Genomic DNA, 15,978 nt, shown 5'->3' with positions numbered 1-15,978 from the left:
TACTCTTGTTTTGAAGCTACCATTCCTTAGGCAGTCTATAAAGGGTGTCTCCCTGGCCCACTCATTCAGGAAGAATGTCACAGCTCCAGAATGCTCATTCACATAGCAGTGGGAGTTAGTGACTTATGCTTCCTAATTCAAGAGCAGTTGTCTCCAATTCGAATGTGCGTCAGGAACAAACTATAAATATTGGAAGAGTTTTTCCCACAGCTTCTCCTGTGTCATTTTATCCAAAGATTGATGACGTCTGGGTGAACTAGAATTCTCTCTGCCGTGCTTAGAATCACCCCCAAACTCACAGATTTAGATTTGGCATCTTTAGGCCAAAGAACATAGGAGGAGAATTTCTCTTAAAGTTATACATTGAGAAGATAGAACATCATCTGCCCCTGGTGTCTATTCCTTAGGCCATTTGTCAAGATTCTTTCTTTTCTTTTCTTTTTTTCCCCTTTGGTCTTGGGAATGAGAGAAAAGAAAATTCTACTGGTTTTTTTTTTTTTTTGCCTTAAATAACTGAGAAGAGTCTGATTTGGCCATCGGCATGTAGTGATCATTATAATTAAGATTTATACTTAAATCGGTCCTTCTCGAGAGGACTAGTATTAATTAATTATGCCTCCCAAAGCTCCCAGGGAGTTGCCAAGGCCGATGTTATTATCCTCCTGTCCTATGGAAGATGCCTTTGTTATAGAAAAAGAGAGAGACTCCCAATGCTGAATAGCAAATTAGTGTCTGAGGCAGGAATGAAACCCAGAAGTTGGAAACCCCCCCGCCCCCGCACACACACATTGTCCCACTCAGAGTCCTACTTGCTGTTCAGAAAGGAAAGAAGAAAGGAGGATCTGACTATCAAAGTCAGACTGCCATTGTGAATTAGAAAGCCCTGTTGACCAAAAGCAAAGACAATTTATTTGAAGAGACCAAATCCTTTGCTATTTTTTATCATGTGGAACTCTTTGAAATGTTTTTTTTTTTTCCAAGATCACACTAAACAGAATCTGCAAATAGAATAGAAGGAAAAGTCTTTCTTTCTTTCTTTTAAGGGCATTAGAGAGAGACTACATGAAGAAGGAGACAGAAGTATCTTCCTGGCCTCTACCGTTATTTTTATCTTGGTGACAAAAAGCAAAAGAAAATTACTCCTACTGTCAGGCTACCTTTCTTCTCTCTATTAAAAAAATCCTTAGAATGAGCATTTCCTTTAACTAGAGAGTCTTACCATTAGTAAGTCATAACGGTTTACTCATGAGGATTTACAGTCCCAAAATATAGTAGCAACTGAGTTTTGGAGCTAAATGGAATGATCCTTTCTTTACGTTAGTGTGGAATGAAGAGGCTGGTTAGGTTCTTTGCTTTGATACTGGAGAAAAAAAAAAGTAAAGTCTCAGCACTCCAAGGCTGGTCTCTCAGGGGCTCAGGCATTACCAGGTAATCCTGGGTCTCCATGAGTAGTGCATCTGTAATGTGATGCTCTTTTCACATGGGATGCTCAGGCTTCACTCTGGATCTGTGGCCAGTCACTTGCCATTCCTGACAACATTCATGAGGTCAAGAACAAAGCAAAATTGCACACAGCACCTTAGCACAAACTGGGCCCTTCAGAAATAAGAATCTATCCATGCATCAAGGAGAACTTGATCCTCACCTTCATCATAATATGTTGTGTCTTTGATATCTGATTGAGGGATGAAATAAACCGCTGCTTCTGGAAAATAGCAGTGGATTGAATTTTCATATTTTATTCCAGAGTTTTCCAGCATGATGCTTTAGGACTTGATGGACTCTTGCTGCCTAAATCATATATTTTCTATCATATTCAAGGAAACAATAATGCCTTTTAAGTCTCTACTACCAGGGTGTGACTCAAGTTAGATGTGACGCATTCATCTTTCATTTATTCTCTTGGTTGGATTTATTTCATTCACAGTGAGCTTTTAGTACTATCTCCAATAGGGCTACTTAATTTCAAGTACATAGTAGTATATAATAAAATATTTAGATTAAGTTAAAGGAATCTGTTTGGAATTAGATAAAGATGGCAGGAATATTTTCCAAATGTAGCTATTATCAGGAGTCAGAAAGGAAAGAGTATTTTCTTTCTGTGTCTGTGTTTAAAATGCATTACACCTCCTTGTTTTTCATGAATGTGAGATCTTTGCATTCACTCTGTGCTGAGCTTCCTCAACCTGTGTCCACAGATACATTTCCTTCTTGTGGAGAGCACAGCCCCATCACGTACAGTGCAGTATGCTAGAAGGGAGGGGAAAGCTACCATTCTTCCTCCTTCACTGTCTTCCTGCAAGTTTCAGAATATTACACTGAATTTGCTTATTTCTGACAATGAAAGCAAAGTGGCAGCATTTCGCATGCATCTGGGAAAATGAAATTAGAAAAGAAATAGCACTTTTCAGAAAATTTAAATGTGGCCTAATTGTTTTGCTTGGGAGCTTGGAAGGAAAAAGTATGCATGATATGAATTGTTAAGTCTGCAAAACACACTTTTTTTCTAGGTTCTAGGCTAACCTGTTTGTGATTCTCACCTCAAATTTGATGTTCTTTTTTTTCTATTTCCAACATTTGTTATATTGAATTGATTTGATGTTCTTGGATCTTCCTAGAGACTTTATGTGGGCAGGTGTTTGGGTGTTTTCTTTCTGTGAAGTAACCTATGCATCATTCATAGTCACTGAGATCATTTTAATACGTGGCTTTGATAAATATGACTTAGAATGGGTCTTTAAAATGTTTTCATGGACTTGTGTGTGTAAAAGTAAGTGATGACTCAAGTTACCCATACACAGTGAGACCAAAAGAGAATAATCTCAGGAGAAAAGCACCAAATTACAATACCCAAGCACTTCTTCATTTGTATATAAAATAATAGGCATACTGAAAAGAACTCCGAATTTAAGGAAACAAAGACCTCTTCTTAATTTGTCCTATTGTTTTTAGATGACTGTGTATTCTTTACCTCCTATATGGTGTATACATGTACACATCTAAGAGAGGTGGGAGCAGAGGACAGCATCAGCAGAAAGCGGGTGAAAAATACAGCACAGGGGCCCACCAACTGCACTGGACATTGATGAAAGTGAACTAAGTAACTCAAGGGTGGGGATAGGAGGGAGGGAATGAGAGAGAGAGAGAACAGCTGATACCAAGCAAAAGGAAATAAATGTACATGTCACCTGATTTATACAAAACATAGTTTTATTGTTAAAGGTCATAGAGTTCATAAGCCATGTAGATTAAGATAACAATAATTATCATTTGTGAAAATAAAAAGGTATTTGTGACTTAAAAAAACATAAAAAAAAATAAATGATTAGCCAAGTATGGTGGCCCAGACCTATAATCCTAGCTATTCAAGAGGCTAAGATCAGGAGGATCATGTATCAAGGCAAACCCAGGCACAAAGTTGATGAGATGTCTCTCAACTAATAAAAATCTGGGTGTGGTGGTATATGTTTGTCATCCTAGCTATGTGAGAAGAATAAATAGAAGGATTATGGGCCAGTCCAGACAAAAAACAAGACCTTATTTGAACAAAAATAAGGAAAGCAGAAAGGGCTGGGGAATGGCTCAAGTGGTAGAGTGCCTGCCTAGCAAAAGTGTCATGCTGAGTCCAAATCATAGTACTACCAAAAATGTATGAATAAATTAAATATAATCAAATGTTGATCCCAGACCACTCCTGGCATGTGTGAGATTCATGAAGACACGACAGGGTTAGTTGTGAAGATCTCATATTCTGGAGAAAGCCTTTGGGCCTGGACAAATGGAACAAATCTGGCAGGGACTGCTCCAATTTTAGAACTTAAGTTCAAAAGTTGCATGAATCTCCTTAGTCTTGGGGCAATCTAATCACTCTAGAACCAATTAAAGTTCTCATACTTACAATCCAAAATATTATAACCCAAGCCAGAAACTGAAATAAGATAACTTCTACCTTCCTATCTGACAAGAATATGTTTATAATGACCTGGAACTGTGGGCTTGAAGTTAGATTTCTCAGGCTCTTGGAATTCATTTGAGAACATAGTGGTATTAGTGGGGCTGGACCCAGACCATTGGCCTCTGACCTGTGACTCTAGCAATCCAATGAAAGGTTTTCCTGGTGTGCATGTGGTCAGCCCAACCCACCTCTTCTTTTTTTCCTTATCTCTCTTTTGCAGTTCAGACTGAAGGTTTTCACTGAGGGCTGGGGATGTGGCTCAAGTGGTGGGGATGTGGTTCAAATGGTAGAGTGCTCACCTAGAAGGTTTACACCATGGTGGCGTGGCCATATTGATAGTCAGGCATAGGTTTGGGGAAGATAAGAAGAGGATTCTGGGTCCTGGACATATCAAGTGAAGTTTAGAAATGAGGGGTCCCACTGGAACACGTGTACCCTTGCAGACTAAGACTCTATGTGGAGGTAGGTGCAGAATGAGAGGATTGTAGAGTGACATCTCAAATACCCTATTACTGAGCAGCTCAGAGAATGGTTTGCTCCTTTGAGGTTTTAGAACTTACTCTTCAGTTGGGGTGGTAAATCCCCCATGGGGTAGGAAACCTCATCTGATCTGGAGTCTTTTAGTCTTTGCAAAGACAGAGGACTTCAGAAAATGGATGGGTGCTCTGCAGATGACACCAGCAAGTCTGATCCTGGGACCACCTTAGGGCTCTTAGTTCAAGGGAAAGCTAAAAGTCTCTTTTCAGGGGTGTCAAATCAACTACAAATAATCCTGATAATGCATATTGAGATGGTAACTGGAAACCACCTGGGAATAATGTTGAGGATAATAAGGCTCCTGAAAATACAATTGAGATTTACAAGTGTCAAGCAGGTAGCCACACAGGCTAGGTACTGATCTATTTCACGTGGTTTTGTCATAAGCTATCCTACAAGAAAAGTGTTCCTGGAGTTGGGAAAAAAGCAAGAATACCACAGCAGTTTGCGGTATCTCTAAATCAAAGTACAGAGCCATCCATTTAATTTTTTTTCTTGGTAAACAGATAGTCTCCTAATTGAAATGTGTGGAAATGTGAACATTAGGGAAACTTTTATTTGATTCTTCATTTAGACCTACCTCGATTATTCCCAGGGCAATTTATGGGCAGAAACTTAGCTCATTTCACTTTATTTTAATGATTTTTTTCCTGCTGAGTGTTCAAAAATGAAATGAAAACAGAATAAGCTTTATGCTTTACAAGTCTCACTATTTTACATGGAAAGTAGAGACAAAAGTATATCAAAGGGTTTGGAAATTTATATTTCAGTCACTTAAGTATTAGAGCACAATTTAATATAATTGCCAAGTAGTACATAAAGACTCCAGTTAGCTGTGCTCAGAAAAGAAGTAGCAAATGTTTTTGCTACTAATTCTTGTTGGAAATTCACAAGAATTTTAAATGTTGTTAGCATGTTTCATGGAGATGTTTGTAAGCAGAATACTTTGACCTTCCTGTTGACTACAGAATCATTCACAAAATTAAACTGATATACTCATATTTTTTATTTGACAAAACATTCATTTAAAATCTTGTCCATTGATGATTTCAATGGGGAAACTACATGTTATTTCCTTCAGTGATGCTTTTAGGGCAAGGATAATTTGTCAACAGCTTTTGCATCTCTAGGATATCTGGGAAGAGAGTAAAGTCATGCTGTAGATGTCATTTTGTCCAGTGTTAATCAAATGTTCATGAACATTATATATATCTTGATAGTAATACCCAAATAAGCAGAGAATTTTTTAAAGTGTTATGTAAATGACTGATTTCTGGGATTAAATATTACTAAAATTAGAGTTCATATAGTCAACCATATATATTATATACATATAATTCATAATTTATTGGGCTATGAAGTAATTTTGACTTCTCATTACTCTTTTCTTTTTTGGAGGTCTGGGGAAGAGAGAGAATTAACAAAATGCAAACAAGAACTTCAGGTGTAATTTAACTTTCCTGGAACAGTATATTTGATTATGAAATCCTCAATGTAAACTTAGCCCATTTTAGTTGGTATAAAGAGTAGTTTTGTTAACTCTAAAATGCATACTTACAAATCTTTGCCTTGTTTTGTTTTATAGGTGCAAACCCGAATTATATTGATCTCATTTATGATGGTAACTATCACATTTTTTTCTTTTGTTTTTTGAACAATGTTTGTGTATAATGAAATACATCAACCAAAAGAAGACCTTTAAGCTCAGGCAAATATATACGTTAAGCACTACATAGGCCAAAATAACATCCCAAAAAAATCACTCAGTATTGATGGCTGTTTTCCCTTGATATTTAGAGTGCCTGTAAATAGCACTTTCTCTCTCAGCCTCTGTTCTTGGAAGTAGTAAATCCATTCTGCTGGAACAGACATTTTGCTTCCACAATTGGGAACTAATTACCTGTTTAAAAGCCATGACTACCAAGAAAAGGGGGGGGGGGGTAATATCAGTTTCTGTCTATGACAGTAAACCCAATTTAGAACTGTTTCTGTTATAATGAGCAGTGTGGCTCATGGAGAGGAACTTCCAAGGGAGGGCTGGCTTCAGGCCTGGCTGTACAGGCAGCTCAACTGTATCTATCACTGGGGACTCCCATTCACCTGCTTTCAATCCCTCAGCCCACAATGCCAGCTTTGCTGAAAGCTGGTTTTCCTTATAGCTGTAACTTGAGGCTGGCATAGAGCTATTTCCACCAACACTGATGGGAAGGCGAGAAGAGAGTCTGATGGTGACACAGATTCAGGACCTTAGAGGTTTACCAAGCCCTCTTTGTACTCAGAAGGAGAGTCTGTAATCCCAGCTACTTGAGAGGCAAAGATCAGGAAGATCGTGGTTCGAGGCTAGCCCAATCAGAATGTTTGAAAGACCTCCTCCTAACCAATAACAGGCTGGGTGTGGTGACATGCACCTGTCATCTCAGCTAGGATCTTGTCCAGCCTAGACTAGGCAGAAAGTAAGACCATTAAAAAAAAAAATCAAAGCCCAAAAGACTGAAGTTGTGGCTCAAATAGTAAGAGTCTCTGCCTAACAAGCCCTGAGTTCAGTTCTCAGTACTGTCACAAGAACAGAAACAAAAACAAAAGCAGTTAGTTAAGTCATAGTCCACTGCATTACTGAGAAGAGAGTTGGGCTCACCTTTGGCTAATTAGATCCATTCCTGGAGTAAGGCTCCATTTCCTTGGAAGTGAGAAGCTTAAATCCTAAAACAAAGTGAAATACTCAGGAATGTCTGAGGGAAGGAATTCAAAAGTCCAGCATACCAGCCTTTAAGTATCTTGCATCTGCTTTGCTAGTTTGACCAAATGCTAAACATGCGTTACTGGGTATAAGAACCCATTTTTAAGCCATTTCCAACAAACCACTACTATGACCCCAAAGCTACTAACTTTAGTGAAATGAGAGCCTACATTTCAAGATGTAGCTTAAGATTGAAGAATGGTCAAAAGCCTGTTCTTTGACTTTAGATCTAAATATACATACAAACACTCATCTTTCCATTGGTATCAATTCCCATGGTGAGCCTTTGGGCAAAAATGTCATGATTTTAAACTATGAAGTTTTAAATGGTTTTAATTTTGCATGAGTGAATGACTATAACATAACATAAGCAAACAAATAAATAAAATCTGTTCACATGTGAAATCAATAAGAGTTAAGATATTTACAATGAGGGCTGGGAAGGTGGCTCAGTGGTAGAGCACTTGCCTTGCGTGCCTGAGGCCCTGGGTTCGATTCCTCAGCACCACATAAGCAAAAAGAAAAAATCTGGAAGTGGCGCTGTGGCTTAAGTGGTAGAGCGCTAGCCTTGAGCTGAAGAGCTGAGGCACAGCGCCCAGGCCCAGAGTTCAGACCCATGACCGGACCCCCCCCCCCAAAAAAAGAAATTTACAATGAATGTGGTGGGGATGTGACACTTGTCATTACCAATAAAATATCAAACCAATAATAGGTGCTTTTTTCTGTTTTTTCATTCATATTCAAAGGAGCATTTTGCTAACAAAAATATAATTTAAATTGATTGTTACCAAGGCCAACATGAGGATTCTTAGTAGAAATGTTTACCTGGGACTGAGTTAATGAGGTAGCACATTCAGGATGGAAATTAAAATTGCTATACCTGTTTGAAAGTAAAAATACAGACACTGATAATCAATATTATTTGTACTAAACTCAAGAATCTTTTATGATATTTCATATGCAATATTACTAATGAACACTTTGATCAAGACAGATTATATTTATAAACAACTTTGTTAAATGGCAATTCCTTTGCACAGCTACTTAAAGATGATAAAAAAAAAAGTTAAAATAAAATGAAAACTTTGCCTACAAAAATCAGTGTTTATTTCCATATTAATCCAGTAGACTAAAATTGATTCCCAGAGGCCTTTGAGACCAGATAAAGTGAAAATGTACCTTTATGATTCTGAGTATTGCATTGGTCTAACTTTGAGTAGTTGAAATGGGATTATTGGCAGTTCAGAACTCTTTGAAGAAGTTCCTTTTGTGGACTCCAGTGCCCTATTGATGCTTATATCAGGTTCCATTTTAAGCATTTAACTTTTATTCAAATGAGATGTATCTGCCCTGGGCTCAGTGCTATTCATTTTAAATCTGCACTGATGTCCAGAGCTCTGCTCTCTCTGTGCTGGCTGGCCTTAGATTAGTCATTTCCTCTTTTTTATCTGGGAAACCCGCAGTCAGACTTGGTTTCCAAAGTCTCTTCTGTGATGAGTTTTAGATGATCCATTCTCATTCACATTTGTGTTAAAGAGGCCTTCAATAAAAGAAGTAGTTTCTTGCACACAAAGAAGAATCTCTACACCAGGTTTAGAACTTGACCAACAGAACAATGATGGAAAGATCTGGGCTGAATAAAAGTTTAGCTTCATGCAATCGTGATGCTACAGTGTATTTAACTCAGCAGTGGGCCATGCTTCTCCAGATCAGCCTGGAGCTGACGATAATTTGGAATCACTGTGATCTGCCTTGTTTTGTTTTGGGTCTTACTGTGGCCTTGTATTTGTCAGTAGCTGAATGACAACTTCGTATTTCTTCTTTACTCCTTTCTCCAATTTAAGACTCAACGGCAATGATTGACATAGAGGACACCACCAACAAAAGTAATGAAATCCCTTCCACGGATGTTACTGACAAAACTGGTCGGGAACATCTTTCGGTGAGTGGATACGCAGGTGCCTCCCACAGTGGTTCTGAGCATCTTGGATGCTTCCATATGAGAGCAACTGAAGCTGCTTCCAGAAGACATTTTGCATTGTGTAGATGTAAACAGGCCATGACATGTTAGAAGGGTTATCAGTGGAAAGATTCAAGAAAAATGATAAATGATAGGGTCTCCAAATTCCTTGTGGCAGTAATAGGGTTTGCTCTCAGGGCCTAGGTGCTGTGCATTAGCATTTTTGCTCAAGATTGACACTCTATTCCTTGGGCAACACCTCTATTTCTAGATTTTTGGTGGATAATTGGAGCTCAGACTACAATCCTCAGTTCTCAGCCTTCTAAGTAGCTAGGATTATAGGCATGAGCCACCAGCATTCAACTCTTGTTTCTCCTTCTATGTACTTTTGTTTTTCAATGTGAATGTGTGCCACATTAAATTGTTAGTGGTGCCTGTTCCAAATGTCAGTCAAGGTGAGCACTAGATAGAGATCAAGAAATGAGGGCTTTCATTCAGAGAGCACACTTGTCTCCTCAAATCTTTATGTAAAAGTTTGAGGGTCTACTAAATGTAGGAATCATCATGGAGAAGCCTATCCTTTAGCAGAGATAGACTGTAGCTGTAAGGTGGCATTTTGTGTGGTTTCTGCAGGGTTGACACACATAGGAATTGAGGGAAAGGAAACTATAGGTCTTGTGATCAACAGCTTGTCAACTGTCCTTGGCAGCAGGGCACAATGTGTATGTACAGTCATAGGAGAAGCTGGAGATTTGGTCCCAAAGTAGTCCAAGATGTTTAGCTTTGTTTCCAAGTGAGGAGTCCCACAAGAGACATCACAGTTCCTATGGACCAATGGTAGTATTAGTCTGTCACTTCTCCTATGCACACAGTGTGTATTGAGGGCTCTTTATTCATAGAATTATGAATCCACCCTTTTCTTTCCCTCTCTGTTGTCATGGTGCCAAAGTAGGACCTATGGGTCAATTCTGTCTCACCCTTTGTTTCTGTGCTGTTTCCAGGCTAAAATAATTTTTACATTCTTTTAATTGTTTCGATAAGACTGAGGATTGAATTCAGCTTTGTGCTTGCTAGTACACCTTCAATTCGTTTGCTGTCTTAGTTTGTGGGATTACAAATTAGTTCCATTGTGCCCATTTTAAAAACATGGTTTTTAAAATTTCAAAAGAAGAATGATGGTTCAAGACATGAAAACTTTATGAAATTCAAATTTGGGAACTTACCATAAATAAAGTTTTATTGGAATCCAGCCATGCCTACTTGCTTGTGTATTATCTGTGACTACTATTGTGCTACAGTGATGAGTGAAGTCATTGCAGCAAAGTTCTTATGGACTGAAAAGCTTGACCATGCTTACTATCTGGCTTTTGACAGAGACAGATTGCACAATTGCTTTTCTTTGGAGGATACCATACTCTAGCATGGGGCTGAGTGTGGTGGTCTATATCTGTAATCCCAGATACTTAGGAGGAAATGAAAGGAAAATAGTGGTTTTGGGTCAGCAGACAGAAGAGTGAAAAAAATGCGGCATGGCTCAAATGGCAGATCTTGCTTGCCTAGCAAGCATGAAACCCTGAGTTCAAATCCTAGTGCCATCAAATAATAATGATGATGATGATGATAATAATAATAATAATCCACCTTGTTGGATTTACAAGGAATTTGCAAATTTGTTTTATTCTAAGAGCTATCCTTGAATGAAAACCAACCAACTATCCAGTGAACTAATCAAGATTCACCCATGCAGTCAACTAATCAAGATTTACCCATGCATGTCTTCTACATAAAGGCTACCCTATCTCAACACATGCACAGGATATGAAACTTTGTCTTTATGGGTTTTGAAAAAAATGATCCTTCTGATTGTCATAGGAGTCTTTGTTCTTTAAAGAGTTTATATTTAGAATGACTTGAATAGGTAAGAATGTTTATTGGCAAATGACTAGCTACTTCCAGTTTCCATGTTGACTTACCCATTCTAGACTTACCTAGAGAAAGCAGAGAAAGAGTTACTGCTTTATGAGGAAGTAGAAGCTTTGGGAACTGAAATATCTGCTTTAGCTCCCATATCCAGCAAAGCCTGGGGATCCTGAAAACATAGGGAGCCTGAATTCTTGAATCTCAGCCAGAGACCTTTCCAAAAGAGCAAGAGACTGTCCCCTGGTGCTATTGAGAGAAGTCACCTAGTCTCCATGTCAACATTCTTATCTATAAGATTTACTTTGAATTTATTTCAATGTTCTCTTTCTATATATAGCATTATAGAATTCATTGAAGTCAAGAAATTTATAGCTGAAATTTGACTTCTTTCCCATGAAACATTCATTAAAACAAAGATTTACGCCAATCATAACAAAAAAGTCCAATCACCTTAGGTAAGTGTGAGTGGTTAGAATAAATGGATCTGCAACTAGTCTTGTAGGAATTGCTGCAATTCTGTGTATACATAGGCTAGTGAGGCAGAATTAAGTCTACACTCAGACATGGTCAGGAGCACTGTCCATGAGAACCAGTAGTACCTGTACAGGTACTGTACAAGTACCTAACACACAAAGGCGAGATTCATCATACTTTAGCTTGAGTTTGGCAAGTGGTCAGCTTAGTACTTTGCTGTTGACTTACCTAATACTATACCAGCAGACATCCTGGAAGGATAATGCTAAATGCTTTCATTCCCCTACATTCCTTGACAACCACACAGTTTGGAGAGGCAGTGTCATGCATAATTCATAGGTTTTATATCTGGACAGACTGGATCAAATTTCCAAGCTTGAGAGATGTGACCTTGGGTTTCTTATTTAATTTGTTTTTTCAATTTTAGTTCTACCAGCATCCTCTTCCTTACTCTTGCCAATCAATATTAAGGTATCTATTGTAGTAGACATTTTTCTAAGTCCATCATCTGTATTAACTCATTGAGGATTTGTAACAAACTTCATGATAGAGAATTATTACAGTCACCAATGTCTATGGGGAATTTACAAGATGCAGAGAAACCAACTAATTCTGAAGTCATATATCTCCATAAGTGATACATCTAATTTTTATGCTCAGGAATAACTTGTATACTTGACAATCTCTGCTTCGTAGTTCCTCTTACTATCAGATTTATCAGTCAGGATAAGCACTGCTGCTGTAACAAGCATGCCCACACCTTAGTGGTATAAAGGCACTAGTTAAGTTGGCTACTTAACTAGTCAAGTTTCACTACACGTCTTGGCTAGAGGCTCTAATCAGTCATGTTCTGGTTCTAAGACCTGACTGAGAAAGTGGCTACTGTTTGGAGAGTTGGCATTTATTAGGGCAGAGTGAAAGAGACTTCTAGAGCAGGGTTTTCCAACCTTGACTCAATTTGCACTTTAAGACGAATAATTTGAGGAAGGGGCTTATCCCGACCATATTCAGCAGTGTCCCTGGCTTCTACCCAGTAGGTGCTAGTCGCACCTTCTCCTGGGGTGATAAGCTAGAACTGGCAAATGTCCTGTGGGTGGCAACATTATCTAGGATCTCAGACTTTAGACTAAGATCTCAGACTTACAATAAAATTCTCTGCCCTGCAGTAATATGTCTCAACTACAAGCAAGTCAGGACATGGGTGTTTAGGAGAAACTTGTGGGGGACAGAAATGGTGAATGGTGTAAATGATCACATCAGAGGAAAACAGTACTACCTATTTTAATGATTGCTAAGCAGATTGACACATGAAGATCAAGTGTCTTAGTCCACGTTTTCATATCTTTCCTGGTCCACGTTTTCATATCTTTCCTGGTGGTTTTCGTACTACACTGGCAAAGCTAAATCCTTACAACAGAGACTGTATGGCTGGAAGATCCTGTTTATTTACTTTTTGACACTTGTAGCAAAAGTTTGCCAATTTCTTGGAATGTTTATTTTAAAAACAAGACCTTGAACCAGGCTCTGGTGGCTCACACTTGTAATCCTAGCACCCAGAAGCTGAGATCTGAGAATCAAGACTCAAAAAGAGCTGGGGCAGTAAAGTTTATGTGATTCTTATCTCCAATTAATCAGCATAAAAGGCAGGAAGTGGAGCTATGGCTCAAGAGGTAGGGTGCCAGCCTTGAGCTAAAAAGCAAAAGGATAATGCCCAGGCTCTCAACCTCCAGAATCAGCACGCGCACACACACACATACACACACACACACACACACACACACACACACACACACACACACACACACACCACCTTGGGCTGAGCAAAACTGGAAGGTCATGCGCAAAAGTGTACTTCCACCCTCATTTGGTAGGATGCAACATGTACTAATAGCATCTTGGTCATAAAACACTTCAGAGTAGCAGTGACAGCAATGAGAACTGACTTTTCTTTGCTTCTGACCTCTCCTTCTCAGAACTGTGACAGAATTTACAGATCTACCCACTTGTAAAACCCACACCCTTGCAATTCCATTTTTTAAACTGAAAATAAAACAAAACAAAATCCTTCTTTCTGTCCTTTATTGCTCATACTTTACTGCCCAGATCTTGAATGTACAATGTAAGAATTGTCACAAGTGGCACTCACCTAACAGTGACCACTTGCTTCCCAAGGGGCCCTACCAATTCCAACCCAAATAATCAATTTGTTTGGGGAAATTTTCAAACATACACAAAGTAAAATAGTAAAATTAACACCATTTTATATTTCATTAGTCTAAAAAATTGTATGTTTAGCCTAGTACTGGTGGCTCACACCTGTAATCCTAGCTATTCAGGAGGCTGACATCCAGAGGACTGTGGTTCAAGGCCATTCTCATTTCCAAAATAACCAGTAAAAAGCTAGTTTGGATGTGTGGCTCAAATGGTAGAGTCCCCACCTAGCAAACACTATAGCCTAAATTCAATCCTCAGTACCACCTATCAATTAATCAAGCATAATAATAATAATAATAATAATAATAATAATAATAATAATAATAATAATAATAATAATAAACAGACAAAATAGTATTTTACTATTTATGTTCCATAGACTCCCTATCCCTCTGTTTCCCTTTCTCGCCCTTCTATCTGTCTTCCATTATGACTAGTTTAAATGGATGGATCTATTTATCAATCCTCTATCTCCCTACAGTAACTATAACTACCAAAATATCCATTAGACGTAGATACCCATTTGTCCAAACTGTCACCTCTATCTTCTGATTTATAAAGTAGGAATAACAGTAAGATCTATGTGTGGAGGATTGAGTGAACAGATATATCTGAATAGAAACAAGTAGTAAACATTCAGTTAACAGTAGCTATCATCATCATCAGTACCATAGAATTATAAGGAACTAATTAGCAAGATTGTCACTGGCCTCCTCTCTTCCTCTTCATAGGTCTATGCTGTGGTGGTAATTGCTTCTGTGGTGGGATTTTGTCTGCTGGTGATGCTGTTTTTGCTTAAGTTGGCAAGACACTCCAAGTTTGGCATGAAAGGTAAGAAGGGTTGTGTTTATTTTACTTCTTATGTGGAATCATTTTTGGCTTATGACTAATGTTAATTACCACTAAAGAAGGAAGTGGCTAGACGGATGATGACTAGGCTTAGGGCTGAAAAAATAGCAACAAGGATATGATAGTTCAAATCAAGACAGAGCAAACCAAGACAGTGCTCAGCACTGCCACCTGCCCATGAAGACAGCTGGCCCAGAGAACACAGGCCTGTTTTCTTGAGTATCAAGTAGCTAATCATGAAGGAGGCAGAGATACAGTACAACATTGCTCCTATAGCTTTGGTGATGGCAGGTGAGGCACAGTGACACAGGATACCTGGAATTCATACATCTTGTTCAAGAAGGTTCTTTCTGCTATGTATATCATTTCTGAATCTTCAGCAGTATGTTTTATCCTGCTATTGCTTTTCCAGATTCTTATTGTTTTGAAATGTAAGCCACCAGAAACAAAATAAGAGCAGCCACTGGTGGTACATTGGAACATTTGGGTATGACTGGTCTTTATTTTTTTATGTGGAAATATTCTCAGTGTATTAACACTATATTCTTGGTTATATTGCCAAGAATGGTAATTGGTATTTTTAAGCCAAAAAATTAATAGAGGAAAAGGAGCTTGTATACTTCTTGTTTAAAAAGTGAGTTTTGATGATTTTTAAATACATGATCAAAAGTTTGATGTCTAGTTTTAGCTAATGCATTATTGTTGTATTTCATGTGGTCTGTAATAGCTAGATACTCCTAAGTGCCTAAAGGGGAAAGTTATAAAGGAGGATTAGTTGTTTCTTGGTTGTGTTGGGGAGCAATGTGGTGGGTTTTTATCCATGTGGTCTCTCTGAGTTGTTAATCTTGCTTGTGTACTTGGAACAGAATGGTTAAGTAGCAGGATGTTGCTGGTTATACCATGGATTTGAGTGAATGAGATCTGTTACTAGTGACCAAGGTTCTCAAATCATAAATGAAGGGGAATGTGGTAGTAGTTAGCTTAGACATTACACAGAAGAAAAGCCTTGAAATTTCACCTTGACTCTCTTTAACCTGCGGGTTCCTGTCACTTTCTTAGGAGAAGGAAAAGTCTTTTCATTCTCTGATTACTAATAAGAACTGGGAGAGGGCCTGCCCTGCAATGATTTCGTTAATTGTACACATGCTTCTCAAGCTTGCCTTGATGCAGATGTGCTTGCTAGATGTGTAGAAGCATGGATTAAAGGGGAACCCAGAAGTCTGACTTAGGTCTGTGTGCACCTGAGAGCTGGCATTTCTACTTTTCCAGGTGATGTGGATGCTGTTTTTGCACAAACATTTTTACAGTATTTTTTTAGAATGGCAATTCCAT

At 38.4% G+C, this 15,978-nt stretch overlaps 1 protein-coding gene across 6 annotated transcripts in view; it reads left to right on the top strand.

The window, feature by feature from the left end:
• The window catches only part of Ntrk2 (neurotrophic receptor tyrosine kinase 2), a 370,633-nt gene that overhangs the window by 68,629 nt on the left and 286,026 nt on the right, over positions 1–15,978 (top strand). For all 6 annotated transcript variants that reach the window (XM_070035478.1, XM_070035479.1, XM_070035481.1 and 3 more), the window contains exons 9-11: positions 6,078–6,113; positions 9,074–9,171; positions 14,529–14,628. In XM_070035478.1, coding sequence (XP_069891579.1) covers positions 6,078–6,113; positions 9,074–9,171; positions 14,529–14,628 — 234 coding nt within the window. The remainder of the gene's footprint in view (positions 1–6,077; positions 6,114–9,073; positions 9,172–14,528; positions 14,629–15,978) is intronic.

This window comes from Dipodomys merriami, unplaced genomic scaffold (assembly GCF_024711535.1).
Source record: "Dipodomys merriami isolate MVZ:Mamm:240054 unplaced genomic scaffold, mDipMer1.0.p SCAF_26, whole genome shotgun sequence".
NCBI lineage: Eukaryota > Metazoa > Chordata > Mammalia > Rodentia > Heteromyidae > Dipodomys > Dipodomys merriami.
Note: the sequence above shows the minus strand (reverse complement) of the source record. Positions and strands in the feature narration are given on the sequence as shown.